The 26347-nt window shown below is 57.8% G+C and overlaps 15 protein-coding genes across 15 annotated transcripts; 8 read left to right on the forward strand and 7 right to left on the reverse strand.

Annotated features, from left to right (window-relative positions):
- Positions 1–83: 83 nt before the first annotated feature.
- SCHCODRAFT_01113175 (uncharacterized protein) lies at positions 84–1786 on the forward strand (the record flags this gene model as incomplete). The annotated part of the gene is made up of 9 exons (XM_003038969.2): positions 84–206; positions 255–363; positions 443–668; positions 774–1000; positions 1054–1092; positions 1142–1167; positions 1217–1378; positions 1461–1622; positions 1679–1786. 9 exons carry the CDS (start codon positions 84–86, stop codon positions 1697–1699), a joined length of 1095 nt encoding a protein of 364 aa, XP_003039015.1. The 3' UTR covers positions 1700–1786.
- A 619-nt stretch (positions 1787–2405) lies between these two features.
- Positions 2406–3292, reverse strand: SCHCODRAFT_02488819 (uncharacterized protein; the record flags this gene model as incomplete). Its single annotated transcript, XM_003037637.2, has 3 exons — positions 2406–2881; positions 2998–3092; positions 3150–3292. 3 exons carry the CDS (start codon positions 3290–3292, stop codon positions 2406–2408), a joined length of 714 nt encoding a protein of 237 aa, XP_003037683.1.
- Positions 3293–3819: 527 nt separating this feature from the next.
- Positions 3820–5065, reverse strand: SCHCODRAFT_02609144 (NAD(P)-binding protein). The gene is made up of 3 exons (XM_003037636.2): positions 4667–5065; positions 4409–4611; positions 3820–4356 (listed from the first exon to the last, which is right to left on the reverse strand). Exons 1-3 carry the CDS (start codon positions 5034–5036, stop codon positions 3934–3936), a joined length of 996 nt encoding a protein of 331 aa, XP_003037682.2. The 5' UTR covers positions 5037–5065; the 3' UTR covers positions 3820–3933.
- A 222-nt stretch (positions 5066–5287) lies between these two features.
- SCHCODRAFT_02609150 (CoA-dependent acyltransferase) lies at positions 5288–7068 on the forward strand. Its single transcript, XM_003038968.2, has 3 exons — positions 5288–5450; positions 5522–6139; positions 6190–7068. The coding sequence occupies exons 1-3, from the start codon at positions 5305–5307 to the stop codon at positions 6941–6943; spliced, it is 1518 nt and encodes a 505-aa protein (XP_003039014.1). The 5' UTR covers positions 5288–5304; the 3' UTR covers positions 6944–7068.
- Positions 7069–7148: 80 nt separating this feature from the next.
- On the forward strand, positions 7149–8173 carry SCHCODRAFT_02527203 (uncharacterized protein). The gene is made up of 3 exons (XM_003038967.2): positions 7149–7796; positions 7855–8003; positions 8057–8173. Exons 1-3 carry the CDS (start codon positions 7177–7179, stop codon positions 8122–8124), a joined length of 837 nt encoding a protein of 278 aa, XP_003039013.1. The 5' UTR covers positions 7149–7176; the 3' UTR covers positions 8125–8173.
- Positions 8174–8932: 759 nt separating this feature from the next.
- Positions 8933–9331, reverse strand: SCHCODRAFT_02488068 (uncharacterized protein; the record flags this gene model as incomplete). Its single annotated transcript, XM_050342892.1, has 1 exon — positions 8933–9331. A coding segment is annotated over one exon (399 nt), but the record flags the coding sequence as incomplete, so codon positions are not given.
- A 78-nt stretch (positions 9332–9409) lies between these two features.
- On the forward strand, positions 9410–10865 carry SCHCODRAFT_02609155 (zincin). Its single transcript, XM_050344361.1, has 5 exons — positions 9410–9663; positions 9715–10156; positions 10205–10342; positions 10398–10657; positions 10713–10865. The coding sequence occupies exons 1-5, from the start codon at positions 9456–9458 to the stop codon at positions 10724–10726; spliced, it is 1062 nt and encodes a 353-aa protein (XP_050201957.1). The 5' UTR covers positions 9410–9455; the 3' UTR covers positions 10727–10865.
- Positions 10866–11400: 535 nt separating this feature from the next.
- SCHCODRAFT_02487003 (uncharacterized protein) lies at positions 11401–12105 on the reverse strand (the record flags this gene model as incomplete). Its single annotated transcript, XM_003037635.2, has 3 exons — positions 11401–11564; positions 11629–11767; positions 11824–12105. 3 exons carry the CDS (start codon positions 12103–12105, stop codon positions 11401–11403), a joined length of 585 nt encoding a protein of 194 aa, XP_003037681.2.
- A 768-nt stretch (positions 12106–12873) lies between these two features.
- SCHCODRAFT_01209538 (uncharacterized protein) lies at positions 12874–15195 on the forward strand. Its single transcript, XM_050341245.1, has 4 exons — positions 12874–13107; positions 13160–13265; positions 13319–13852; positions 13902–15195. Exons 1-4 carry the CDS (start codon positions 12982–12984, stop codon positions 14801–14803), a joined length of 1668 nt encoding a protein of 555 aa, XP_050201958.1. The 5' UTR covers positions 12874–12981; the 3' UTR covers positions 14804–15195.
- On the reverse strand, positions 15137–15354 carry SCHCODRAFT_02488006 (uncharacterized protein; the record flags this gene model as incomplete). Its single annotated transcript, XM_050342890.1, has 2 exons — positions 15137–15211; positions 15259–15354. The coding sequence occupies 2 exons, from the start codon at positions 15352–15354 to the stop codon at positions 15137–15139; spliced, it is 171 nt and encodes a 56-aa protein (XP_050201959.1).
- Positions 15355–15740: 386 nt separating this feature from the next.
- SCHCODRAFT_02662380 (uncharacterized protein) lies at positions 15741–17253 on the forward strand (the record flags this gene model as incomplete). The annotated part of the gene is made up of 3 exons (XM_003038964.2): positions 15741–15828; positions 15884–16776; positions 16831–17253. 3 exons carry the CDS (start codon positions 15741–15743, stop codon positions 17251–17253), a joined length of 1404 nt encoding a protein of 467 aa, XP_003039010.1.
- A 224-nt stretch (positions 17254–17477) lies between these two features.
- Positions 17478–18319, reverse strand: SCHCODRAFT_02489793 (ribosomal protein S5 domain 2-like protein; the record flags this gene model as incomplete). Its single annotated transcript, XM_003037634.2, has 2 exons — positions 17478–18172; positions 18220–18319. The coding sequence occupies 2 exons, from the start codon at positions 18317–18319 to the stop codon at positions 17478–17480; spliced, it is 795 nt and encodes a 264-aa protein (XP_003037680.2).
- Positions 18320–18763: 444 nt separating this feature from the next.
- On the forward strand, positions 18764–20842 carry SCHCODRAFT_02140002 (glycosyltransferase family 15 protein). Its single transcript, XM_050341912.1, has 9 exons — positions 18764–18948; positions 19006–19313; positions 19367–19506; positions 19664–19704; positions 19758–19810; positions 19879–20015; positions 20219–20311; positions 20375–20644; positions 20703–20842. The coding sequence occupies exons 1-9, from the start codon at positions 18895–18897 to the stop codon at positions 20753–20755; spliced, it is 1149 nt and encodes a 382-aa protein (XP_050201960.1). The 5' UTR covers positions 18764–18894; the 3' UTR covers positions 20756–20842.
- Positions 20843–21040: 198 nt separating this feature from the next.
- SCHCODRAFT_02563894 (uncharacterized protein) lies at positions 21041–23273 on the reverse strand (the record flags this gene model as incomplete). Its single annotated transcript, XM_003037633.2, has 3 exons — positions 22513–23273; positions 21506–22464; positions 21041–21445 (listed from the first exon to the last, which is right to left on the reverse strand). The coding sequence occupies exons 1-3, from the start codon at positions 23189–23191 to the stop codon at positions 21041–21043; spliced, it is 2043 nt and encodes a 680-aa protein (XP_003037679.1). The 5' UTR covers positions 23192–23273.
- A 693-nt stretch (positions 23274–23966) lies between these two features.
- On the forward strand, positions 23967–25994 carry SCHCODRAFT_02609170 (glycoside hydrolase family 7 protein). Its single transcript, XM_003038962.2, has 7 exons — positions 23967–24267; positions 24323–24546; positions 24598–24711; positions 24763–24909; positions 24961–25072; positions 25136–25540; positions 25591–25994. Exons 1-7 carry the CDS (start codon positions 23994–23996, stop codon positions 25680–25682), a joined length of 1368 nt encoding a protein of 455 aa, XP_003039008.1. The 5' UTR covers positions 23967–23993; the 3' UTR covers positions 25683–25994.
- The last annotated feature ends 353 nt before the right edge of the window (positions 25995–26347 follow it).

Below are 26347 nucleotides of genomic sequence, written 5' to 3' on the forward strand. Positions count from 1 at the left end.
TTCTGGACCCGCAGACAACCTTGTTTGCTTCGGGCGCGCGTCCCGCTGTTCTGGGTCCCAGAGACCTGGAGAGCAGCCCGGAGATGCCATACGACGATCCTCTTTCGTTCAGCAAGAGCCGCAAGTCCGAGGACGAGCTCTCAGAGCTGCGCAAGCGCTCGCGCAAGGGTCGCCGGATAGCAGAGTACCAAAAGCGCCAGAATGAGGTGCGTAAGCGCCGCAAGGAACAGGCTGGACGCTGATGCCACATATAGCTCATCGACGCCATGCTCATGCCGATGGAGGCTCACTCTGAGCAGGCTCGTCAGGCGGAGGCAGCGAACCGCTTGCCTGTAAGCTCAACGCCCCTTCACGAAAACATGTGTTGACACAGCCTCAGGTCCATATAGCAATATACGCAAGTTTAGTGTCAAACATTGTCCTTTCGGGATTGCAGTGTAAGTTTCCTCGTCTTTTCTCCGAGCTGTCCCCTCACCGACGTCTATAGTGTACGCTGCGATCACATCAGGATCTTTGTCTTTCCTCGCCACCGCTATCGACTCTGTCTTCGACCCGGCGAGCAACTTCGTGCTTGACTGGTTACACCGCAAGTCGCAAAAGCTCGACGCCAACCGATGGCCTGTAGGTGGCTCGAGGCTAGAGACAACGGGGAACATTGTTTACGGTCAGTGTACTTTCATGATTTGCGGCGCCTATCTGATGTTGGTTTTTCACCTTAGGTTTCCTGTGCGTCATCTCCCTGTTGCCTTTTGTGTCGCTCTGACCATCATCAGCATGGCCTCCGTCAACCTCGTCGTCGTGACCGAGGCAGCTCGCACGCTCATCACGCACAAGGGCAATGACCTGAACGACTTCCACCTTCCATCCGTCATCGCGGTCTCCGTCGCGCTCGGCGTGAAGATCTTCCTCTTCCTCTACTGCTTCACCATCCGCCAGCACTCGAGCCAGGTGCAGGTCCTGTGGGAGGATCATAGGAACGACTTGTTCGTCAATGGATTCGGTGCGAGTGTTTGTACCATGCCCCTCGGATCATAGACTGACGTGCGTCTGCAGGTCTGCTCATGTCAGCAGGTGGTAGCAAGTGGGCGTGGTGTAGGTCCTCTTTATCTTACTGATGGGCTCCGCCTGACGATATCCCCAGTCCTTGACCCGATGGGCGGTCTGATCGTCAGTCTACCTTATCACCCACATCACTTCACACTTAACACTACTTCAGATCGCCCTTGGGACCATCCTCTCCTGGGCACGCACGATCTATCACGAATTCGAACTCTTGACGGGCAAGTCTGCCTCGCCCGAGTTCATACACCTCGTCATATATAAGGCCATGACCTTCACGCCGGACATCATCTCTGTGGATACGGTGCGGGCGTACCATGTACGTCGCCTGCCTCCTCCCTTTCCAAGCACTTCTTCCCTCCTTGTCTGTCTATGATTCTGACTATCCACCAATCGGACAGTCTGGCCCCGACATTATCGTCGAGGTCGACATCGTCATGGACGAGCACGCCACGCTTCGGCACACGCACGACGTGAGCCAGGTGCTGCAGGACAAGCTCGAGACGCTGCCGGGCGTCGAGCGCGCGTACGTGCATGTGGATTATGAATCGACGCATACGCCGGTTAGTGGATCGGGCATTCTCCTTTCGCGACTACCTGAGGCTGACTTGGTCCCCAGGAGCACCGGAAAGAGAAGTAATACGTCAAGGGGAGTTTCCTCTGAACAGTGTTGCTGCTGCCCCATAGAACGATCGGAACCTTAAGGGAATTGTAATACACGGGCAACCGTACGATATCGACTGTTTGCTGATACCCAGCGAGGACTTCAGTACCTATACTAATCGATAGTGCTAGTAGCCAGTCCGATGAAGGTGTTCGTGATATAAATTGTAAGGAGACATCGTCGTGGTTGACGTCGTGAAGTTTAGATGCAGAGAGAATAGAGTGTATTCGCTCGTTAATAATTCCGTTATGAACATGCCGATTCATTTTTGGATCTTCAAAGCACTTTCGTAGTAAGACTGACGAGATCCAGGATCTTTTCGCAGTGGCGCACGGCGAGCTGACCAGCGCAACCCTTCTTGGACCGGTTGTTCTCGCACTTCTTAAGGCGAGACTTGGCAGACGGGCCCCGACGACCGTCCAGCACCGCCCGCCGTCGTGAAACGACGTGTAGACAGGGTGACTGAAGGGCTGCCCGCACTTGTGAGTGTAGAGCCCACCAACGATTCTCGTAACTTACCGAAACAAATTCGTAGTATGAAGATGCTCGGTGCTCAATTAGTTTGGCATGTACCGGTTTTGGATCTTGAATTTTTAATGGGCGAATACACTCTAATACATAAGAGATACAGGAGCAGGGAAAGAAGTCCATAGCTCGGTCATCAAGCTACCACCCGCGAAGATCATATCCCACTCGACGAGCTCATCCCCATCCCACCGGAGCTATGTCCCATCCCCCCACCAGTCGAGTAATCATGCAACTGCATCCCGCCATGGTGGAAGGAGTCCATGCCACCGAACCCGCCAACGTGAGGATGATACGCGTCCGCCGGTTGCCCAACTGGTTCGTACGCGGAGGTCCCGAACCATGAGCGCGTCGTGGTGGGTGGGCTCATCATAGGTGTAGGTGGGCTCCCCATCGTGTGCAGACTCATTGCGGCATGATGGGTCGTGATCAAGGCAGGTTGGCCCGACATCATATGTATTTGGCCTGCCGTTCCTCCCGTGAATGCGGGTCCTCCAGCGTACGGTGGACCGTAGGCAGCGTTCTCGGCGCGTAGGCCTTCCTGCGCACGCCGTCTGTACTCTTCTTGGAACCTACGGATGCGGCGCCAGCGATAGAAAGCGAAGGTGCCCGCGGCAATGAAGAGGAGGAAGACTGCGAAGGGCGCTTTATAAGTACCGGAAGAGTCACAATAACGATATGGGAGAAGGAGCCCGCAAATGGTATAGTAGCATGGATGAAGGGGAGTCCAGTAAAAGGCTGTGACTCACAAACACCGACTACCACACCTATGATGATGGGTATCTTGTCGAAGCCGTCGCTGCTGAATGTCGGCCCACTATGGTCGCACGCGTTGGCGATTTGGCTGTAACAACAAACATGCCGTGAGCTAAGCTTACAAATGTGATCATGAACAACTTACCCGTCGCTGCAGACTTCGAAAGCTGCGGTTTTGGGAAGACTTGAAAGCTGTATGACAAGCGCGCATGCCACGGCGCTCAAAAGTGGCCTCGATTTGAGGGCAGAGGTACACAAGGTGTTCATGGCACTCGCAGAAGAGCGCATAGCGCGCGAAGAACCCGTAAGGCGCTCGGAGACAGACACAGCGCAGGAAGAGGTCATGATAGCAGAAGAAAAACATATCCCCACACACCTTCCCGACGCCCCTCTTATGTATCAATGGGCCTGTCTACACCTCCTTGCGCGTGGTGTATTGCAGTGCAAATGGTTGGAGCCCATCATACCAATATCCAGGAGAGGTAGCGAGCAGTGTTTCGACGATAGGCTCACGTGCGAGAGCGATTGTTGGTGGCGCTGCTGGATGTGACGCTCGCGATAATCGCCAGGGACAGCGCGAAGGTAGTAGACCACCGATGGGCATGAATAAATGGCATGTCCGATCGAAGACCTGCAATTCGGGGAATGGCTAGACGGCATTTGAGGACATCATCAACCGTTACGTGACTGTGTGACAGATCGCGTCGAAGGAGTCGAAGGGAGGCTGGAGTAACCTGTTCATTGCCGATGTCCGATGTTGGCGGCGAGCGCTTGAGCCCGTGGCTCTTGCAAGCACGATAGAAGCAACTGACAACCTGACCTTCCTTGTGCCAAACTTCATAGACGTCCGACACCGGTACGTGCTGCCAACCCCGTCCACCACTGCCGCAAATGAGTTCCAAAAGAACTCTTTCATATCATGATCCCGCTCATCCCTGCGTCTCAAAGTTGTACTTCTTCCTCGCCTGCCTTTCCACAAACGCCGGCCACAGCCAATATAACAAATGCCCCACCCGCATCGTCCAAGGCAAAAACACCGTCCGCTGCCTTTCATCGACCGCCCGAATACAGTGCTCCGCGACGTATTCGCGCTTGAGGCCGTGCTTGTTCGGATTCGCCTCGCGCACGGGGCCCGCGTCGACCGCAGACGCGCGGAAGTCGCCCTCGACGGTCGACGGCATGATGTGCGAGAAGGCGATGTTCGGGTGCTCGATGGCGAGGGATTGGTAGAGCAAGAGCGATGCGCCCTTGGTGGACGCGTAGATGGAGCGGGTGGGCGCTGGGATGACGGAGGCGAGTGAGGAGATCAGTAGGATGGATGGCGCTTTCGATGTTTCTGAGAGAAGAGGGATCTGCGAGGGTGTTGTGGGAAACTTGAGTAGGGGAGGTTTCTGATGGACTTACGAATGCCACAGCGGACATGAGAGGGCCTATATAGTTGCTGTGTATGGCAGCAGAGGCAACATCGGAGGCTTTCTGTATACCCTCTAGTGAAGCATGGTCAGGAGAGAAGCCAGACTTGGTGGTTTCGACTCCGGCGACCTCCATCAGTGGGCGCAGAGCGGACACGCCTGCAGCGACTACCAGGGTGTCCAGTCCTCCCCATTCTGAGCATTTCGAGTCAGATCTCCGGTTTATATGTAAGGGACACAGAATATTCACCAGCCTGAATTTGTTCTCTGATCTTGACGAGGTCCTCCGCATTCGCGAAGTCTGCAGCAATTCCGAGTATGGTATTATCCGTTCCCGTCGAAGACAAGCCCCTGCACAGCAGTATGACTTCATCCACTTGATCTTGCCGTCTTCCGACGATGCAGACGCGAGCGCCGCGCTTTGCATACTTTTCAGCTATAGCGCGCCCAATTCCACTGGAAGCACCGAGGATGAGGACACGCTCTTCATCATGGGTGACTTTGCGAAGTCTTGTCGGTCGCCTGAGTGTCTTGTGCAATATATAGAGTGCAGGAAGAGCGAGAAGCAGGGGGTGCGACCACAGTGACGATGTTCGCAGCGAGAACAAGAAATCCGACATGACTTTGCAGAGGCAAGAAGGAACGGCAATTGCCGACAATTGAACCCCACACGTGAAGTCCAATTTCCCCGCACCTTTGACCGACGCATCTCGCTCACTCTGCGATATAGATGTTATGCAGCAGTTTACCACGCCCGCCACTCTTGGGCGAGATAGTTGACGTCTCTGACATGGAGGAACTTCTTCGCCCGCAGGGCCCGCCAGCGCCATCATCTGACCCTCCGGATTTCCGCCATGTTCATCGGACCTTCTCTTGTTTACGTCCGCCATGTTCGCGCGTCGTCTCCGCCTCGCTGCTCGTCGTCCAGCGCTGAGGACCCATCTACACTCCTCCTCTGCCTTGTGGAAGAGCCTCCAGCGATTCAAGCTAGCAGACATCGGCGAGGGCATCACTGAATGCGAGGTCATCAAATGGTACCCATCCCCCTCCCCAAGTTCCGTCCGGCGGACTGAGCGCGCTCTTCCAGTCGCTGACGGACTCGCAGGAACGTGAAGCCCAAGTCGCAGATCGCGTCGTTCGACCCGCTGTGCGAGGTGCAGAGCGATAAAGCGTCGGTGGAGATCACAAGCCCGTTTGACGGCGTGGTCACGGAGTTGCTGGTGCAGGAGGGCGAAATTGCGAAGGTCGGAGAGGGCTTATGCCTCATAGAGGTCGATGATGAAGTCCTGGACAGCGCGGATCCCTCTGTGCTAGAAACGCCGGACGCGTCGAAGTCGCAGCCGCCACCAAAGGAAGAACGCGCAGGATCACCCCTTCCTCCCTCTACACCTTCCTCGCCAGCGCGCAAAAAGCACCCGCTAGACCCCACATACGATCCTGCCGTCGATGGCAAGCCCGTCAATGTCAACGTTCTCGCAAAACCTGCCGTGCGGTACTTTGCCCGCGAGAACGGCGTCGACCTGACGGAGATCGCGCCGGGCAGCGGCCGTGATGGGCGTGTCGAGAAGCGGGATGTGGAGGCGTACCTTGCTCGCATGACGGGTCAACCGTCTTCAAGTTCATCCGCGGCGCCAGTAGCGCAGGATGTAGTAGTAGAGCTTGGACGAACGCGCTATGGTATGTGGAAAGCAATGGTGAAGAGTCTTGAGATACCACACTTTGGGTACGTAGCTCCGAGCTTGCTAGCTTGACATAGACACTAACTCGTTGCAGATACTCATCCACGCTGGATCTTACGGCGCTGCATAACATGATGCCTGTCTTCAACAACCATATACCCCCTCACTACCTTCCTTCGTCTTCACAAGGTCCTGTCCTTGTCGATCCTGCGGCACTGGGCATACTCCCAGCGTCTACGGCACAACGCGTAGCTGAGCATCAACAATTCACCAAACTCACCTTCCTGCCCATCCTCCTGAAGACGCTGTCGCGAGCAATGCTCGAATGGCCAATTTTCCGCTCGACCATCACTCCGAACACTGCGCCAGAAGCGAAACCAACTCTGACCGTACGTCCCCACGCCGACATCTCCATTGCGCTGTCTACACCGACCGGGTTGTACACCCCCACGCTGCAAGGAGTGGACACCCAGTCCGTCTTCGGCCTCGCATCCACCCTCAAGCGCCTCTCGCATCTGGGACGCCAGGTGCCATGCGGCTTGACACCGAACGAAATGCCCAAGCGCGGAGGCACTCTGACCGTATCGAACGTCGGAGCCATCGGGCAGGGCGACTTCGCGCACCCAGTCCTTGTGCCAGGCGGCGGAGTCGCCATCGTCGCCATCGGGCGGGCGAAGTGGGTGTGGGACGTTGAGCGTGGGGATGGCAGTGGCGAGAGGCGGCTGAAGGTGGGCGTCAGCTGGAGCGCTGACCACCGTGTGGTGGAAGGGGCGGAGATGGCTGCGTTTGTTGAGTGTTGGCGTGGGTTCGTGGAGACGCCGGAGAGGCTCATCGTGGACAGCATTTAATGCGTAGGAACCGTTCAGATCATGACTCGCACTGTACAACTATCTCATTCATCGCAATTACAAGGGGTCATCGCACTCCTCTATGTTCTTCGCATAGAAAGGGATAAGAAGCGGATATTCGCGCCTTGATCGTTTCCCCTTTAGGCAAGCATTGTTCTCGTAACCACGTGGACAGCATTTTGCTAGCGCCGGACAAATAGTGTACAACGCGACGATCCTTAACTTCCTTCATCATGGCACCTCGTCTCATTGACTCCGACTCCAGCGACGACGACGCCCCTGAGGCGGTCACCCTTACCCAATCCAAAACCGCAGCTCGCGAGCGCTCGAAGGCGCTCACGCAGCATCATGCTGAGCTGAACGAGAAGAAGCGCGAGAAGAATAGGCGGCGCGATCAGCAGCTGAAGGAGCAGGCGAAGGATCGGAAACCCGGCAGGAAAGGGAAGGATGAGAGCGACGAGGATGAGGGGAGCGACGACGGCGCGGACTCGGCTGCCATAGCACGTATGGAGAAGGCGATGCGCGAGGCGGAGAGGGAGTCGGATGAGGAAGGGGACGAAGATGAAGAAGAGGACGAGGACGAGGAGATGCTAGGAGATAATGACTCTGAAGGGGGCAGCGACGATGATGGAGACATGGACGAAGACGACGAGGACGACAGCGAAGCCTCCGAAGACGAGGTCGTCTTCCCCTCAAATCCCAATCACCTCCCCGATCACTTCTTCACCTCCGCATTCGCCTCCTCCTACCGTCCCTCGAAAGGAGACGCAAAGAAGGACGCAGACAAGTCAGCGGGGAAGAAGCAGAAGAAGCGTCGGCGACCTAAGTCGGGCGCGAAGGACATCGTCTTGGGGTGCGTAGTCGATCGACCTTCGCATCGTCCTTTTGACTTATCGAGCCTTTCCCTCCAGCGCGCGCACATTCCGAGTCAACTCATCCGGTCCCAAGCATCCGTCTGCGGCTGCAACAATCCCTTCAGCGAAAGTACGGAAGTTTGTCGATCGCAGTCTCGCTCTCAAGGGAAGTGCTGCTCGCACGCGCGGATGGGAGAGAAGACCAGGTGCGCTTACCTCTACTGCCCATCCCTTACCTTGACTGAGTGTTCTTTTCCAGTACACCTGGGAGCCATGCGTCGCAATGGCGCACCCGCCAGCTTCGTTCGCAATCAGTACACATCATGAACCTGTACATCGCGCTTTCGAGATCATCTACTGCCTGCTTGCATCGGTCTGTCTTTGTTCTTTTCTTGTCACGGAATAATCCCAGGTAAGTCACAAGCAGTATCAAGGGCTTGGCGCTTTGCTAGCAATTGGCGGGCGCGCACCAACCGAAGTACGGTCAACGGACACCCGCAGGAATCCTTGGGCCAGAGCAACAGGCACGGCCCTTCAATTGAACCCAAAGCAGACGGCCTGCGACCTTACAGCTCTCGGGCTCCACTTCGACACCTCTGGCGACGGCCGCGGTGCGCGAGGTTCTACTTGCCCGCAGATGCGGACGGAAGTTGCCGATTCGCCAAGATGCCTGCTGAGTATCCCCTCACCGGGGCCTCCAACTCTCGAGAGCATCTGCGTCCTCTCGCATACAAAACGATGCTGTATGATCCTCTTCGTGATGATGTTCATTGAATGAATTTCTATTATACAGGTACATTGGATCGTCCATAGCATTTTACCTCAGTTCCTGAATACCTCCATCTTCGAAGGTGTTCGCGCGCAAATATCTCTATCCTCTTCGCGGAGGATAGCCAACACGAAGCAGCTTTTGAACTAGGCTCCAGAGGCTCTCCATCTTGCATCTTGCGATTCAGCACTGCTCGTATGTATGTCCGCGACGCCCGCTGCTATAGCTGGCGGTCCGCATGCGTCTCCCGCTCTCACCGTCATTCTCGATCCGGCCTTCGAAGCCTTTTGTATTGTTGCCATTCACCTCAAACGCGGGTGGGCAAAGTGCATATAAGAGTGAGCTGCACCATGCACCCATAATCACTTACAGCAGATTCGGAAAACCTTGTCCACAGCAACTTTTTTTCTGTGAGAGAGCGCAAGGCACAACTAAGAATAGATGTCGACTTCTTTCCCGCCAAGGCGTCGATGTCGCGTTTCTCAACCTCCGCTTCGTCCGTTGTGCCCGAGTGTACTGGGAGCGACAGCTACGGGCTGCGGACCTCGCAGCGGCATGGTCAGGCTTCGAGGGTGTACATGCATAGGATATCAGGCTATTTCGTCCCCAAAAGCTGCGGACAAGGCTTCCGCGCGCAAGTCGCCACCGGCGACGACCAAGAGAGTGCATTCGCTGCGAAGGCGGGCTTGGGGCTCGAAGGGCACCCATCGCTGCCTCTGCACAGGGCGATGCGGCGACGCAACGTCGAGGGCTTGGCGAGCGTGCTCAAAGCGCCATCTGCGCAAGTATTCTTAGGTTCGTGCCTCAACCTGCTTCACGAAAAAAAAAGTTCAAGATGACAAGGTTTTCCGAAAGCGCTGTACCCCTTTCCCTTCCCCCTTCCTTCGTCATGTTGTCCTTCCTTACCCTCGCTGTCCTCGCGCGCTTCGCCATCGCCACGCCCAGCGTGAGCGTCAGCCTTGCCCCGGGCGACTCCGCGACTTCGGTCGTCGCCACTGTCACGAACACGGGCAGCGAGGACGTTTCCTTGCTCAAGTGGGGATCCATTCTTTCCGACCTCTCCATCAAGCAGTTCGATCTCTACGATGTTGACAGTGGCATGTGTCCCATCTACCATCAACTAGATGCACACACTCATTGAACCCCAGGCAACTCGACCCTCTTCAACGGCATGACCGGCGTACTCTACGACCTATCCCGCGTCACCGCCGACGCCTGGCAGTTCCTCCCCGCCGGCCAGTCGACCACCAAGTCCATCGACTTCGCCGGCACGCACAAGCTCGACGCGCCCGGCGACTACCTCGCCATCACCGACAACGTCTTTGAGTACGTCGAGGGCGAGTGGGACGGGCAGACCGCGCCCGCGAGTGTGCTCCCGTACTTTGCGAACGCGACGATCACGGTGTCGGATGAGGGCGTGAAGGCCTCGAAGGCGAAGTTCGCGGCGCGCGCCGTTGAGATGTCGAAGCGCGTGAAGGTTGAGGGATGCGATGATGCGGGGCAGAAGGATACGCTGACGAAGGCATACAACCGCGCGCATGAGCTTTCGTCGAATGCGGCGAATGTTGCGAAAACGGGCACGGGTGATATGTAGGTGCTTTGACGCCTGAAAGATACTTGCCTCTGACTCTTCGTCAGCTTCAATAAGTGGTTCAAGTCCAACTCGCAGGACGACCGCAACACCGTCGGCGGCGTCTTCGGCAACATCGCCGCCACCCAGGTGATTGAGGACCCCTCCACCTTCTCCACCAACTGCCAGGGTGACTGCTCTGAGGGGTATGTCCTACTCACCTTTCCTTCCCCCAATCCCTTTCAACATCGCCCTACCCAGCGTCGTCGCCTATGCCGCCATCGCCCAAACCGGCGACGGCACCATCGTCGGCGGCACCGTCTACATGTGCGCGCCCTTCTGGACGTTCCCGCTCGACACGCCCGAGTGCCCGGGCGGCAACGGCCAGGCGGACGTCCTCGTCCACGAGGTCTCGCATCTCTTCGGCAAGCTCGACACGGCGTACGGCGTCGACCCGGCGCTTGCGCTCGGCCACGACCAAGCCATGCAGAACGCGGACAACTTCCGCTACTACGCGCGTAGTGAGTATTCCTTTGAGAGTGGACATAAAAACATGCTGCTGACGGGCTGCTCAAGACATCGTCTGCTAAGCTTGATGTTTTCTCTAATTTATGGGGGTGTATTTATTGGCAAGATTTGGGTTGACGGGGATGTATTGTTATCACGAATATATCACAGAAAGCTCCTTCGGATGAGCGGCAGAGTCAATGCAGATGTGCTTGGGACAGCAAGATCCTCGCAGCGATGAAAGCAAGCAAGAACGCAAGACGGCTTTGCCACCGTCTGTCATGCGAGGGTCCTCGCAACCTCATGCGCCCGGTCTTCCTCCCTCCTACGGAACTCATGAAAACTAGACACCCAATATATAGGCTCGCTCATAAGTTACAAAGGTATCTAAGTTATTCAGAAGGCCCAATAATCTACTCGAATAGATAGATCTTGCCAAGGTCGTTGGCAGCGCCGTTGGCGTCGAGGAGGTCCATGAACTGGCCGTCGTTGGGGACGCGCTGGGGGAGAGAATTGTGAGCAAGTGTGAAGGAGGATACATCGGGTGGGGAAGAAGAACTGTGTTCAAGAATATAGTACTCACGCCATATGCAAACCACGCATAGCGCTCGACAAAGTCGAAGTCGGCGCCATCGAGCGCGTTCACAGTGGTGGTGAGGAAGTCGGAGACCGCTCCGGCATCCGTCGACGTCGAGGCGAACTCTACATCACATGCAACATGATCAGCGACCCATTTCATCTGCATCCACAAAAACAATCAAGACACACCAGTCACCCACAACGGCTTGTTCACCCAGCCGTGGAACTCCTTCACGTAATCCAGGAAGTACTGCGCGCCGTCGCCGTACCAGTGCAGGGGGACGAAGTCGATACCGCAGCCATCACCGCACTGGCTCATGAAGTCCTTAATCCATTGCTGGCCTGCGATGAATGGCGGTGATCAATGCGAGTGTCGAAGGAGTGATGCAAAAGTGAATGGACGCACCCTCGGGTGCGGCGCTGACAGCGGGCGCACCAACGCGGACGCCAGAGTCGTGCAGGGAGACAAAGTTGTCCTTGTAGTACTGGACGGCTTCAGCAACGGGGATGTTCGCCTGGTCGCCGCGCTCTGGCTCGTTGAAGCCCTGATAAACCTCGTCAGCCTGTCTGCTCCTGCTTCATCAGTTTGAAGGGGACGCACCAACACGATCTTCGCCCCCAAGCCATTGAGGTTCGCCGACAGGTCCGCAAGCCCATTGCGGTCGTGCTGCATCGGGACAAACTCAAGACCAGAGTTCTTGATCTGGTCCGCAGGCAGCGTCTGCCATGTGTACACCCACGACGCCGCGCCATTGTCGACCGTCGCAGCCTTGATATCGTCCAGCGGGGTCTTGTCGGAGTACGCGAGGCCGCGCTTGTTGTTCTTCGCGAGCGCCGGAGCAACGAAGGCGAGCAGGGGAAGAAGAGCGGCGGCGGGGACCATGCTGGGCAAGACGGGCGAATGAACAGGAAAGAGTGGGAAGATGTGTACGGGGAATTGGAAGATGGGTTGACGAGCGAAGGACGCGTTGGATATATAGCGAGCAGTTGCACGACGGCGATGAACACGGCATTAGCGACGGGGGACCCACAGTCATAATGGGAGGTGCGGCGCCCCACTGCGGGCGCCAAGTCCGCGACGAGGCTGCGTCGGGCATTCATCGAGAGGCTGACAAGGGCGGAGTAGTTGTTGGGTTTCAAGGTGCTGCGCAGACTTGTCTCCCGAGGGCCGGAGGCGGAAGAAGGGTCGAAGACAGTGCCCGATGCGCGAGGTAGTCGAGTGAGACTGCCGATAGGGTACTTGAAGACGATCTACGTGCCGACAGGTGATCCTCAGGCAGCGACCCATGCCATACATGAGATTAAGAAAAAAGTCGGAAGATCATCTGCAAAAGTTACAACTTGTTGCGCCTCGAGGTAGCCTTTGGACCATTGCCAGTGGACGTGATCTGTGATCATGATGAAAGCGAGCCAAAGAGCCGCGTTTCCTTGTAGAGAGTCTGACATCTTCTTTAGACCTACAACTGTTCCTTTACTTCGATGTTGGTAGCGGACTGACCATGGCAGTTGAAGTCAAGATGGTCGTCGAAAGTTGAACTTGCTGAACGGCAAACTCCGTGCATCCGTGTGCGGTCAAACAAGCGCACACAAGCCAGAGTGCTCGCAAAGTCATGCAAGCCTTGCCGGCTATCTTTCTATTCCCATGCCCGCATGACGCTTGGTCGTCCCTTCCTTTTTTCTCTTCCCCTCAGAATTTCCTGAACTTGCAATTGACGACGCAACCTGCCGAATTTGAGCTAGCTGAACTGGCCCCAATTAAATGGCGCGAATAGTCAAAGTCGCGATCATTGGCAGCGGTCTGGCCGGTCTAACCGCCGCCCATCTTCTCGCGCGTCCCGCGGAGAATGAGGGGGATGTACGCTTCGAGGTGCATATCATCGAGAAGGTGCGCTATCACCTCAAGTGCCTAAAGAGTGGGGCCTAACCCCGATCGGCAGGCAAACGCGCTAGGGATGGACGCGTCCTCCGTGTCCGTACGCGTTCCAGGCACCAAGGAGGAGAAAGACATACGCGTCAATGTACCGATGCGATCCTTCCAGGGAGGTGTGTGATGAGCATTCCCCCTATTCGTGTCGTCGTTAACCAGGCGCGCGCAGGTCATTACCCCCAGCTGATCGCAATGTACAAGAAGCTGGGCATTCGCGTCCGCGTCGCGAACTTCACCTACTCCTTCTCTCGCCTACTCAATCTCGGGTCGAAGCATGGGCTCCCCGAGATGTCCACCTACCTGCTCTACAACGGGGCGTCAGGTCGGAAGGGTGTTAACCTCCCGTCCGAGAAATACCCCATGTCCTCTAAGGGAGCCTTCAAGTGCGCCGAGAGTACAGAAACGCACCTGGGGAACATGTTCCGAGCATACATGCGACACTACGTTTACACCTTCCACTTACTTCTATGCTACCTCTGGCTTGTCGTCCAGGCAGTGCCCTGGCTCCGGATCCAGGGGGTCGAAGACATGGTTTTCGAGGACTGGGCTTTTCATGTACGCCCACGCCACTGGATTACTAGGATTATCGGTCTTGAAGACTTTTGGCTGCAATATGTGTTCCTCACCCTCGTGCCCTTATTTTCTGCCGTATGCACGGCCCCGGAAAGGAGAATACTAAGCCATCCTGTGGAAGACCTACTTGGTATGTGCTCTGCCTCGTCTTCCTACGTTGGCGCTCACCGAGTCTACAGATTACATCTGGCTGACACTAGGCACGGATCACTTCGTCCACGTCGATGGCGTCCGCGAGGTCGTGTCCAAATTGTCTGAAGGCCTGGAGAATGTGCATTTATCAGCGACAACGACCGCCATACAGCCTGATCCTACACATCCCGACCTAGCCTCCATTGTGTACACCACGCCCACCGGACAAGAATGTATCACTGGCGTTCACCACATCATATTCGCGACACAAGCGTCTCAGGCGGTGCCTCTCCTACAATCCTACGCAGACTCCGTGCCCCAATCCTCTGCGAAGCGCCAAGCCGTCACCGCCCAGATCGCCTGCCTCCAAACGTTCACCTACGAGCGCAACATCGTCATCAACCACACCGACGACAATCTGCAGCCCCCCGCTCCCGCCGACCGCCGCGACCTCAACCTCATCGTGCCCGGCTCCGCATTCCCCACCCACGAGACATGGGAACGGCTGGCCAGCCAGAGGAACCCGCCCCTCATCGTTGAACCGTACTTCGCGATGGCCACGCAGGTTCTCCCGCTGCCTGCGGATTACCCGCCGGACGCACCGCGGATATACCAGACGACGAACCCACTGTTCCCGCCTCGCGAGGACAGCATCATCAGCGTAGCACGGCTGGAGCGCTCGGTGCTCACGCGGAAGGCAAAGGCCGCGCTACGGGGACTGCACAACTCGGACGGTAGACGATGGTGGCAAGGGCAGGGGAAGCTGGGGCCGCTCCAGGGTGGCGGGCGGAGGGAAGGAGGGGTAGAAGGGCCCGGCATCTGGCTCTGCGGCTCGTACGCGTACCCAGGGATCCCACTCCTCGAGGGCTGCGTCGCGAGCGCGCGCAACGTCGTCGAGCAGGGTGTGTACGCGGCCGAGGGCGTCTCGCCGGGCGCCGCGCCCTGGTAAGCGCGGGAACATGCTACGACGTGGAGCGCGGGAAAACGCCAGGATTTGGCCACGGAGCGGGGGAAAGTGCTACGAGCGGGGGAAACACGACACGAGGGGCGCCTTCTCAGTCCTGCGGCGGAGCGTGTGAAGTGGTGAAGGGACGGGGAGACGAACCAGAGTGGCCCGTCACATCGATCGCCGGCGCACCTGTGGCAATTCCCGGTTCCCCGTCGCACGAGCGGCCACTCTCGCCCTGCAACGAGGCCTGATGGGAACCAGTCAAAGCCAGTCGCGAGCTCCGTCGCACCTCATGTTGGAGAACGAGCAGCCCCGTGTCCCACTACATCGTCACTACATCACATCGAATTGAAAGAAGGGCCGCCTGCTCTCGGCGGCCTGGAATAAATGTGCTGGCGAAACACGGCCCTGAGGCCAGGTGAACATAAGGCGGTTGTGGCGGTGAACCTGCGCACCATCTCAGCGAATGATAAGGCAGGATAAGGCGTGCCGATCGTGAGGCGATCCGCCATCGGGGACGGAAGCTGCCGGCGCGTGCCGTACCGCGCCATTGTCGAACAATAGGCAACTCGGGTCAGGATCTATGACCCGTCTCACGCTGGTTCTCATCAAGACGCGCCGTAGCCGAGGATCGGTATGCAGAACGTGCCTCTGGCCACCCACCATGTCTATGACCAAGTAAAATGAACCAGGGCCGCCTGTTGCGAAACTCAGCGCGCCTGCCCGTGGGCTGTCTTTGACGGAATTACTCCCGCCACACTGTGTGATAGAAGCAGAGAATGTGATTACAGAGCGACTGATGTGCCCGGGGGCAGCCCACGCGGGGATAGATGATGAAATGGGATCTGAAAGAGCGTCCAACCGTATTCCGGGAACTCTGTTATAAAGCCCTTTATCCCTTGCCTCGCGCTGTCTTCATCCCCCCAGCCTGCCCAGCATGTACCCGGTCCCCGGCCTCTCCCAGAGTTCGCAGAGTTATCAGCACTCGAACGAAGATTATCTATGCGCGCCCGCGCCTATTGGAGGTACGCCGCCGATCTGCGCGCGCGCGTCGTACAGGTCGCTCACGTCCGTTTCTAGCCCCCGGAGTATGCCCCCCGCAGAGATGGGTCCCTCAACTACCTTCCAACGTCGGTTTTCCGGAGCCTCCCTTTGACGGATTGCCTTGCCGGACCTCCGCAATGTCTGAGGTGCCCGTGCGCGCGCCAGCCCCGACTCGTCGTGTGCCGCCCCCCGTCCACATCGAAATCCCGTCGTCGACGTCGGACGCGTCCCCCTCACCTGCTCCCTCATCCTCGGCCTCCGCGCCCCGCAAGACGACCTCCAGACGCCATAAGGACGACCCCAACTACGTGCCCCGCCCGCCCAACGCCTACATCCTCTTCCGCAAAGACTATGCGGCCAAGATCCACAAGTCGACGGAGAGCGACCAGCGCAAGATCAGCGAGATCGTGACTGCGGCGTGGAAGGCGGCGTCCGAGGCCACCAAGGCGTACTACAAGCAGCGGCAGCTCGAGGAGAAGGAGGCGCACCTCGCCGCGTACCCGGACTACAAGTACAAGCCGCGCCCGCGCGGCCCTGTGCAGCGCCGGAAGACGAACAGGAACAACACGTACGAGGAGGCGCGCTGCAAGCTCCTCGCGGAGCTCGTCGAGCAGAAGTACGAGGGCGAGGAGCTGGAGGCGGAGTTGGCGAAGTACGAGCCGGAGCTGAGGAAGATGTACCCGGTCGAGGAGCCGGCGGCGGGCAAGAAAAAGAGGAAGGCCCGTGCTGTGCGTGGTGTCGAGCGTCAGGCGCCGTTCGCGAGGACGGTGCCATCGTCGAGCGATGCGCATGCGTCTCAGCCCCAGCCCATGGCCTCCACACCTACCTGCCATTACCAGACGGCGCCCCAGTACGCCGACCCATCATTCCGCTGGGCACCCAGCGGACCGCAGCCCTACCTGCCCCCTCCGCCGGCTGCCTATGAGTGGGTGAGTGGCAGCTAATCTGGCTGAATTCCTCGATTTTGTCTGACCGCATCACAGCAGGCGCGCACCCCGCCTGTCGATATCAGCGCTCGCGATCAGTCCGATCCCGGCAGCCTCTCCTCGCCCGCGACCTCGGCGTACTCCACCCCCTCCACCCCGCCGGACTCAGCGATCGCCTATCCGCCCTACGGGCATGCGTTTCCCGTCTCCCCCTTGTCGCTGCCACACACAGTGCATCCATCTGTCGATCAGACGTACGCCTGCCAACAAACGGAGTGCTCCAACGAGTTCCAGCACGCCAACGAAGGCCGCGATCCCGGGCATATTCAACACTACTGGCAAGTGAGCTTGTACCCGCGCGACGTCCTCTTGTGCGAAAGCGATGTGCCAGAAGTCCCGCCCTGGTACACCTGGTCAGCGAATGTGCCCCAGCCCGAGCCCCAGCACACGGAGAAGACGTACCACGGCGGATACCAGTAGGAGATGGGACGATTGCCTTGCGTGAAGACTGGAGGACCCCATATGCTGCTTACCTTCTAACTAATACTGATTCGGCTTCTTGCTTTTGTACTGTTATCCTGTTTTCTTCATGTGGGTCCTGGACCACTGCGGTGCCGCGCCGTTTATTTTATCCATAATATCGTACATATTAACATCGAATGGTTGCTGGACTTGCACGCTGGCGCGAAGACAGACGGACGCCTTCAGGCGCCCATCTCGTCGTCCGAATCCGACGTGTCGCTGCCGGACCCCATCGCGACGTCGCCGCCCGACTTGACGCCGGAGAGCGGCTTCATAAGCGCGCGGGAGCCCATATTGCGGCAGCAGACTTTTATTGCGGCGAGGATGATGTGCGCGGAGTTCCTGGCGAACTCGCGGATGGAAGGGATATCGTTTTCGAGGGAGGCGCCGGACGCGTTGCGCCAGTGCATCCAGACGCAGTCGGTAGTGGCGGCGGAGAAGAGGAAGGCGAAGCAGCCGGTGCCACGGGCGCGGGAGAGCTCGTCTGTGTCGGGATCGACGACGAGAATGGTCGAGTCACCGCTGGGGATGCGCGCGACCGGTACGGCGCAGACGACACCCCGCATCGCGGCTGAGCCGGCGTTTAAAAGGGCGAGGGAGCCGGCGTTGATCATAGCGGCAAGGAGGCTGTCGTCACTTTTTGCCCGTGCTGGGCTGAGGGCCTGGAGCATGAGTTGTATCAATGTGCGAGGGTACTGCTGGAGGAAGATGGAGGGGGAGAGGGCCGCGCGGACGGAGGCGGCTATGGATTTGGCTTCTGTCGCTGGTACATTGGAGATCGGTCGCATGTTGACTTCAAATGTTGCGCGTGCTGGCTGCTCTGCTGCTAGCCTGACCTCAATAGGCCCCGAGACAGACGCGAGCGCAGTGGTATCGCCTAGCTGAGTGTGAATTTGCGAAAGAGGATGCATGTGCTGCGCTTACCGAAAGAGAACCTCGCGGAACCATCTACCCTTGCAAGTCCGTCAAAAGACACCGAGATCTCCCGCGGATCACTCTCTTGTCTTGCTCCTGACCGCGACATTGTGTCGAAAGGAGAACAATGGTTAAAGACAATGGGCGTTCGTGTGATCGCGCATCCGACGGATTTCTGAGCGCCGTGATCCGTCCCACGTGACATCTCAAAGAATGCCCATTTCGGACACCTTCTGGCCGGAATTCAACTTGCTTCCTGCATTCACCATGTTCAGGTACCATACCACGGCTCTATGACCTGCATATCCGACTCCGAATATACCACTGTGATCATGTTCGCCAGCTCACAATCAACGTTGTCTTACAGCACTTTGTGTCGTCATCGTCACCCGGTAAGCGCTTCCCCACATCTTCACCCTTGATCAAAGCAGAAGCTGCGCTTGATGAGCGAGCTCCATGGCCGTCAACCTCGCAACCCTTCCTTGTTCATAACCTTTACGAACACACCTCCCCTTCAAAGGCTTTTCGCGCTCCATTCTCCGACCTAACGCGTCCTATAATTGCACCTACTGCGTCTCACGTGTTCGCGTCCGCGCTGCGGAGGATCAGGCTGAGGCTGCTGCGCTCGCGAAGAAATAGCTCACAGCCTTCCCACCTCCCCCCACCACTCCTTCAAGTTCCACCATGTTCGCCCTCCCAGCTTCCTCGCGGAAGTACTTTGTACTGCTAGTTGTCCTGGTGCGTCTTCCCCTCCCCCGCATTTAGGGGCGATCACTTACGCGCTTACCCTCGCAGACATCGGCGATCTACACAATACATCTCGTCCTCGAGGGCCACCATGGATATATTCCCTCAGGATTCTTTGGGGACGTAGACACGCCATTCCTAGAGGAAGAGCTCGCGACGATACCCCCTGCCCGCGTGTACCACGCCGGCGTCGCGCCCGTGGGCAAGGAGAACGCCACCCTGGTCTTCCTCGCGCGCAACAGCGACCTCGACGAGGTCAAGACGAGCGTCGAGCGGATGGAGAGGCGGTACAACAACCATAACCGATACCCCTGGGTCTTCCTCAACGAGCAGCCGTTTACGGAGGAGTTTATGGAGTGCGTGTGGTCGGCTGCGCGTTCATTGTCGTGGAGCTGACAGTGGTTCGCAGGACGGTCTCGAATCTGACTGAGGCGAAGATCTCTTTTGGCCTGATTCCGCCAGAGCACTGGTACCAGCCCGAGTGGATAGACGAGGACCGGGCTGCGCAGGGGCGGCAGAAGATGCACGAGCAGAACATCATCTACGCGGGTACGTGATTGATTCCTGGGCTCTATCCGCGTCGAGTGCTATTCGTGGCACGATGGTCTATTCGTATCGCAAAGTGCTATTCGCGTCGTACTATATGCTATTCGCGAAGCGCTATCTGTCTCAAGGTGCTATGCAAGATGCTAACCAGGGCCTATAGAAAGTGTTCCCTATCGCAATATGTGCCGGTTCAACTCTGGGGTGCGTACTGCCTTCAAATACACTGAACATCACGAGGCTGACATCTGTCCTAGTTCTTCTTCAAGCATGAGCTTCTGCAGCAGTACAAGTACTACTGGAGAGTCGAGTGAGTCCGCCTACATTCAGCTAGATCATATAAGTAATGTACTAACCACCCTATTACTCGCCCTTCAGACCCAACGTCGACTACTTCTGCGACCTTGCCTACGATCCGTTCACCTACATGCGCGAGAACGACAAGATCTACGGCTGGACGATATCCTTCTATGAGTGGGAGCCCACGATTCCGACGTTGTGGAAGACGACGAAGGGTGGGTATCTGTATTTTGGTTTTTTGGAGCTCGATTTCCCTGCTTGCACCTCGCTTGAGCCATATTCGTGCACGAAGCACAATGTCGTTTGCTCGTGAATCGCAATCACATCACTTCATGAACCGCAATCACTGTTCCCTCTACCACCTCGCAGCCTCTTCTACATCTTTCACCTCGCGCGACCCCGCTAACGCCCCTTCCAGAATTCATGAAGGAGCACCCCGAATACGTCCACCCCGACAACGCCATGCGCTACCTCTCCGACGACGGCGGCAAGACCTACAACCTCTGCCACTGTGCGTACTGCGCCGTCTTCTTCTCTTATTTAATATCAAACACCCACTAACGCCCCCTCCCAGTCTGGTCCAACTTCGAAATCGCCGACATGGACTTTTGGCGCTCGCCCGCCTATCAAGCCTACTTCGCCTTCCTCGAGTCCCGCGGCGGCTTCTACTACGAGCGCTGGGGCGACGCGCCCGTGCACTCCATCGCCGTCGCGCTCTTCGCGCCCAAGACCGCGATACACTTCTTCAGGGATATCGGGTACAGGCACGAGCCGTTCCAGCACTGCCCGCAGGGGAACTTGTACAAGGAGGGCAGCTGCTCGTGCAAGCGGTATGATAATATTGGTGAGTGGGCGGGAGGCTTTGTGGTGTTGAGTTGAATGGGTGGCTGACGGTCCCCCAGACTACCGCAGCAACTCGTGCACACCCCGCTTCGAGAGGCTCTTCTACGACTAGAGTAGACAGCCCCACCTGCCCGCACTTCGCTAGAGGTCTCGCTCGCCTGCATCCTACCCCATGCACCATACCACCCGGACATTCAGCACTACCCAGACAGCACGTTCACTAATTGTAGTCGCGCGCCGAGCGCCCGACTCCATAAATGTACTACTAGAATATTATTACAGCCCATGTACTGCTTTGCTCTCCATCGCCAACTAGCTAAAGACATTACCGCCTCCTCATCGGTACTCGAAGCGCCGACATTGTCCTCTCAACATCTACGAAGACGCACGCACATGATTACAACGCCACATTCCCACCCCTCTTCCCCATCAACCGCGGCACCAACTGCCAATTTGCGGGCATTGGGCCCAATTCCTGCGCCGCATCCCCCGCTCCGTCCCCCTCCACAGAGATCGTCGCGCTCGCCGAGAAGCCCAGGCGGACAACCCCGCCCGTATCGGTGGGCATGGTGCTCTCCAGCCCGCGCAGTGCCCCTTTCGTCCCGACGTCTTCCGCTCCTCTCAGCGTGCGCACCAGCACCTCCATCGCCGCGAGCATCTCTGCGCGCTGCTGGGCATCGTCCGGCAGGTGGAACTCGACCTGCTGGACCTCAGACGTGAAGAGCGCCTTCGTGGGCCGGTGCGCACGCCGCAAAAGGAGGCGGCAGATATCGTGCGCGCTATGTAGGGAGAGGAGGTGAGGCTATATATGTGAATGGGTGGTCAGAAAGTATCTCATAGAAAGGAACGGATAAGCACGCACCGTATCAAGCGCAACCTGGAACGGCGTGCACTGCCGACAGACCTCGCAAGGATACGGCGGAGGCCCCGTCTCCGACGCATCCGAATCCGTCGTCGATCGCGACGCGTACGTAGACGTCGACTCCGCGCTCCCCGTCGACGTCGAGCGCGAGTCGCTGCAGAGCACGCCGGGGTACACAATCGCATCGTCGTCGAAGAGCTTCTTTGAGAAACTGCCGAACGCGCCGCCAAAAAGCGATCCAGTCCACGAGGACTTGCGGGGCGTCTCTTGAGGCGCGAGGTGCAGCTCTTTGAGCGGCGGTGAAGATGAGGTCTTCCGGGGCTTGTCGTCCTCGATGATGATGCCGACGTTGTCAGACATGAGCCCTGCGGAGATCCTTGTCCAGTTCTCGAGCAGCCATCGGAGAACGACTTCGCCCTTGCGTTGATCGCGCTCCACGCCGCCCAGCATGCAGCGCCCGAAAGTGATGCAAGTCTGGTTCATAGCAGCGTCTTTCGCCAGACCGAAGTCGAGGAGAGATTCCAGGAGATACGAGAGCAGCGCGATGTTGGCAGAGGGGAGGAGGCGCAGGAGAACCTGAGCGACGGATATAGTGGCCTTGCGATCATTGCCCAAAGAGTCGTCAAAACACCAGACGAGGAGGCCATCAGCGATGCCGGGGAAGAGTAAGGGTTCTGGAAGCGCGTCGAGGTAGGTCAGGAGAAGTGAGAGGACGGCGTCGGTGGGTTGCTGCGAGAGAGCACCGAAGGCCTGGTTGCCAAAGTCTGTGCTAGAAGAGTTGAAGATTGCTATTAGGGTAGGATCGCAGGCGATAGAAATATCGGGGAGTACGATGGAGCTTTCGACCTGACGTATCTTGAGGTCTTCCATGCACGAGACGACGACAGAGGGGAGGGTGCGGGCACCATCGCGAGTGAAGGCGAATAGGCAGACTCGAGTAAGGCTTTCACCAAAGACCGCTATGGGAAGGATTAGATAGGCGTCAGGTCGTAAGCTGGCATGCATACCTAGACTGTTGCTGCCCTCCTCCAGTGTCTGAATGATGGCCTCGCGGGAGAACCGTTCCATTTCCTCTTTGTCGTGAAGCGCTTGCAGGACATCGAACTGGACTAGATTGTGTACACGAGCACTGGGCGGGAGGAGACCCTCGAGGCGGCGAACGAGAACATTCGGGTCTGGCTTTGCGATAGTTTGCTGGCGAGTGTGTGCGTTCTTCCGAGCATAGGAGCGAGGGGTTCCTGGCTGCGCCAGCGCAGACGGAGGGACAGAGCTCGGAGAAGGATTCGAGGCATCGGAGGGAGGAGCGTTCTCGGGTTTCGGTAGCGCCTCGGAGCCGACAGCTATAGAGGGGACAGGGCGAGGAAGGCTAGAGGGCGAGAGCGCGGACCTGCGTTGCGGAGACCGCCCTGGGCTGAGAAGCTCGCTCTGCGTCTGCCTTCCGCGCGGTGGTTGCGGGCGATCGGGACCGAGGCTGGAGGGGAGGGATGGCTTGCGCAGGTGTTGAGTAGTAGCCGGAGATTCAGTCTGGTTGCTCGCCCTTGGCGGGATTCGAGGCCGCGTCGAGCTCGAGTAGGTTGCAGCGCGCGGTCTGACGGTGGACGCAGGCGGCTTGAGCTTGGAGTTGTACTGAACTGAGAACCGCCGACCAGCGGGGAGCTGAGTGTAGGTATCGACGGCCAAGGGCATCGGCGGGTATAGGACTAGACTGTGCGGGGTCGCTCGAAAAGAAAGCCAGCAGACTGAATGTGGTTGATGTTTAGGGTGCTCGGCAAACGCCGGTGGTGGGAACAGCGGGATCAAAGTCAACATTCGCACGGATCGTCTCGTACCATCATGTCCGCTCTGCTGCAAGGTGAGGCCTCGCCTCGGCCGCTGCAACCTGAGGAAAAACTTGACAAATAGCTCGATCTTTGCTTGAATCTCGCTGTCGCTGCCCCGTTCTGTCGGCGTGCGTAGAACGTCCAGGCTTCGTGCCTCAGTCAGGTGGAACACCCTGAATAAATTAGCACCTGGGCGACGCGCGGGCCCTTGAATTCACGCTGTCCTTCTCTACTTGTCACGGTGCTGTCCCCGCCACCGAGGAAGGCTCCGAACTTCTTGAGCCGTGCACGGCAAGGATCACCAGACACCCTCTCAATGCCTCTTTTCTTGTGCCACCTGAATGGGCCAGCCAAGGCCTATGTAAAGCCTGCTCTTCCTTAAACGAAATACGGTGCGTTCTCGGTAGTGGGGCACCTGTTTATGTCTTACGAGACTCCCAGAGCACGGCGTCTCGTCGGCGCTCTGCACTGGACATGGCGAGCAGGCGTTCTCGGTGTCGCTCCTCCTGCTCCCATTTTGCAGATTACCCGACAGACAGCCCCGCTCACAGGGTCCTACTTTGAAGATCATGTCCCGTCGCGCTTCCCATAATTTATCCGCGGGTCGTATATAAGGGCAGCCCGTCTAGCAGCTCTGCTCCATCGGCTCAGCAACAGCGGTTTCGAGCATGTTCTCACTCACAGCCCTGACCGCGCTTTCTCTCTTCGCCGGCGCGCACGCCCAGCAAGTGGGCACGCTGCAGTCGGAGACGCACCCGTCTCTGACGTACCAGACGTGCACCAGCAGCGGCTGCACCTCGCACAACGGCAAGGTCGTCCTCGACTCTAACTGGCGCTGGACACACATCACGAACGGCTCCGACAATTGCTACGATGGGAACGAGTGGGACACCTCTGTCTGCTCCGACCCTACGGAGTGTGCGTCCAACTGCGCTATAGACGGTAAGCAAGCTTCGTCTGTCCCTTCAGCAGCCCGAGTACTCACATGTGCATCAAGGCGCTGACTACCCGGGCACCTACGGCATTCAGTCTTCGGGCGATGCGCTCACGCTCAAGTTCGTCACGAACGGCCAGTACTCGACCAACATCGGTTCGCGCGTCTACCTGATGGACACGGACTCGTCCTACGCCATCTGGAAGCTCAAGAACCAGGAGTTCACCTTCGACGTCGACGTATCAAACCTTCCTTGTGGGCTGAACGGCGCCGTCTACTTCGCTGAGGTACTTTCCTCATACTCGTACATCTTCTGGAGCTGATAACCTGTTTTGAAGATGGAAGCCGATGGCGGCATGTCTAAGTTCTCTGGCAACAAGGCTGGCGCGAAGTACGGGACTGGGTATTGCGACGCCCAGTGTCCGCACGACATCAAGTTCATCAACGGAGAGGTACGTCTTCGCAGTCCTTCTCGATGTCTCCGGTTGCTTATCATCTCGCAGGCCAACATTGTCGATTGGCAGCCCTCGCCCAACGACACTAACGCGGGATCCGGCAAATACGGCACCTGCTGCAATGAGATGGATATCTGGGAGGCGAACTCGCAGGCAACTGCCGTCACGCCGCACACGTGCACGAGCGTTGGCCAGGTTCGTACTCCCTCAGCCTTACTCAGATTTCGGTCCTAACAATCGGGATAGACTCGCTGCGAGGGCACCGACTGCGGTGACGGCGACCAGCGCTACGATGGTGTCTGCGACAAGGACGGATGCGACTTCAACTCCTGGCGCATGGGTGACCAGACCTTCTTCGGTGCGCTTCTACCCCCCCTAAAAACCGTCGCTGACTCGTTCACTCTTTCTTCCTCTCCCTCAGGCGAGGGCAAGACCGTCGACACCACCCAGGTCATGACCGTCGTCACCCAGTTCATCACCTCCGACGGCACCGCCAGCGGCGACCTCACCGAGATCCGGCGCATCTACGTCCAGAACGGGCAGGTCATCCAGAACTCCAAGACCGCCATCGAGGGCATGGACGAGTTCGACTCGATCACGGACGAGTTCTGCGCGCAGCAGAAGGCCGCGTTCAACGACAATACGTCCTTCGCGGACCGCGGGGGCATGTCGCGCATGGGCGAGACGTTCGACAACGGGATGGTGCTCGTGCTCTCGCTGTGGGACGACCATGCGGCGAACATGCTCTGGCTCGACTCGGAGTACCCGCTCGACCGCGATGCGTCCGAGCCGGGCACGTCGCGTGGCCCATGCAGCAGGGATAGCGGTACGTGTAGTGGTTTTGGCTAGGAAAAGTCGCGCTGACGCTTCCTATAGGCAAGCCCACCGACGTTGAGTCGCAGTCTCCGGACGCGTCCGTCGTCTACTCCAACCTCCGCTTCGGCGACCTCGACAGCACGTACTCGTAAAGTGCGAGCGTACACTGGCAAAAAGGTCTTTCATTCTGGGAAATAGGATTTCTATCGCATGTAGTCTCTCTCTGTATCCGGTGTATGGTATCTAAAATGTGACTTGTGTACTTACGCGACATACCTGCCCGAGCGCACGCATCGGTGCTCCTCGACAAGCAAGGATTCGAACTTCCATCCTTCCTCAACACGCTTTTGATCGCCGGCCCGCACGCATACCGCCGCACCTGGTCCGTGCGTCCTCCCTTTCCTATATATCCCTTCCTCCGACATCTTCCCTCCCCATCTTTGTGCTCGGGCATGTACGCTCACCAGTGAAGTTCCGACTGAGGTAGCGTCTTTTGCTGATTGCAAATTAATTTCCGACTCGTTTGGTTGCTTCGGCTTCCAGCAATTTTTGGAAACCCCCTTCCACCTCCCCCTCTTTCGTATCTGAGGTTTCCGACTTGCTTTTGCGAGGAGGGAACTTTGGGCTCGATGACAGCACTGGCTGGAGAGCGGTAGCAGTAGCGTAGTAGTTTTGAAATGCAATTGCTTTGCTCCTCATCTTTCTTGTGATCTTCAAGCCGTTGAGATAATCATTTGTTCTACGGTCTCTCGAGTGTGCACAGCAGAGCTCCGGGCATTTGGGGTGGAAGATTGCTACGGAATCCGTCGAGCAACAT

Source organism: Schizophyllum commune (assembly GCF_000143185.2).
Source record: "Schizophyllum commune H4-8 unplaced genomic scaffold SCHCOscaffold_2, whole genome shotgun sequence".
Classification (NCBI taxonomy): domain Eukaryota; kingdom Fungi; phylum Basidiomycota; class Agaricomycetes; order Agaricales; family Schizophyllaceae; genus Schizophyllum; species Schizophyllum commune.

Bases quoted from the DNA above. Each gene is read 5' to 3' on its own strand.
- SCHCODRAFT_02140002 (XM_050341912.1), top strand. From the start codon at position 18,895: ATGTTCGCCCTCCCAGCTTCCTCGCGGAAGTACTTTGTACTGCTAGTT. The intron at 19,314-19,366 runs GTGCGTGTGGTC...AGTGGTTCGCAG, and splicing joins TTTACGGAGGAGTTTATGGA to GACGGTCTCGAATCTGACTG. The intron at 19,507-19,663 runs GTACGTGATTGA...CAGGGCCTATAG, and splicing joins GCAGAACATCATCTACGCGG to AAAGTGTTCCCTATCGCAAT.
- SCHCODRAFT_02609150 (XM_003038968.2), top strand. From the start codon at position 5,305: ATGTTCGCGCGTCGTCTCCGCCTCGCTGCTCGTCGTCCAGCGCTGAGG. The intron at 5,451-5,521 runs GTACCCATCCCC...ACGGACTCGCAG, and splicing joins GAATGCGAGGTCATCAAATG to GAACGTGAAGCCCAAGTCGC. The intron at 6,140-6,189 runs GTACGTAGCTCC...AACTCGTTGCAG, and splicing joins CTTGAGATACCACACTTTGG to ATACTCATCCACGCTGGATC.
- SCHCODRAFT_02609170 (XM_003038962.2), top strand. From the start codon at position 23,994: ATGTTCTCACTCACAGCCCTGACCGCGCTTTCTCTCTTCGCCGGCGCG. The intron at 24,547-24,597 runs GTACTTTCCTCA...CCTGTTTTGAAG, and splicing joins GCGCCGTCTACTTCGCTGAG to ATGGAAGCCGATGGCGGCAT. The intron at 25,073-25,135 runs GTGCGCTTCTAC...CCTCTCCCTCAG, and splicing joins GGGTGACCAGACCTTCTTCG to GCGAGGGCAAGACCGTCGAC.
- SCHCODRAFT_02527203 (XM_003038967.2), top strand. From the start codon at position 7,177: ATGGCACCTCGTCTCATTGACTCCGACTCCAGCGACGACGACGCCCCT. The intron at 7,797-7,854 runs GTGCGTAGTCGA...CTTTCCCTCCAG, and splicing joins GCGAAGGACATCGTCTTGGG to CGCGCGCACATTCCGAGTCA. The intron at 8,004-8,056 runs GTGCGCTTACCT...GTTCTTTTCCAG, and splicing joins CGGATGGGAGAGAAGACCAG to TACACCTGGGAGCCATGCGT.
- SCHCODRAFT_01209538 (XM_050341245.1), top strand. From the start codon at position 12,982: ATGGCGCGAATAGTCAAAGTCGCGATCATTGGCAGCGGTCTGGCCGGT. The intron at 13,108-13,159 runs GTGCGCTATCAC...CCCGATCGGCAG, and splicing joins AGGTGCATATCATCGAGAAG to GCAAACGCGCTAGGGATGGA. The intron at 13,853-13,901 runs GTATGTGCTCTG...CCGAGTCTACAG, and splicing joins TCCTGTGGAAGACCTACTTG to ATTACATCTGGCTGACACTA.
- SCHCODRAFT_02609155 (XM_050344361.1), top strand. From the start codon at position 9,456: ATGTTGTCCTTCCTTACCCTCGCTGTCCTCGCGCGCTTCGCCATCGCC. The intron at 10,157-10,204 runs GTAGGTGCTTTG...ACTCTTCGTCAG, and splicing joins AAAACGGGCACGGGTGATAT to CTTCAATAAGTGGTTCAAGT. The intron at 10,343-10,397 runs GTATGTCCTACT...CGCCCTACCCAG, and splicing joins CAGGGTGACTGCTCTGAGGG to CGTCGTCGCCTATGCCGCCA.
- SCHCODRAFT_02609144 (XM_003037636.2), bottom strand. From the start codon at position 5,036: ATGTCGGATTTCTTGTTCTCGCTGCGAACATCGTCACTGTGGTCGCAC. The intron at 4,612-4,666 runs GTGAATATTCTG...CGAAATGCTCAG, and splicing joins CAGAGAACAAATTCAGGCTG to AATGGGGAGGACTGGACACC. The intron at 4,357-4,408 runs GTAAGTCCATCA...ACACCCTCGCAG, and splicing joins TCATGTCCGCTGTGGCATTC to ATCCCTCTTCTCTCAGAAAC.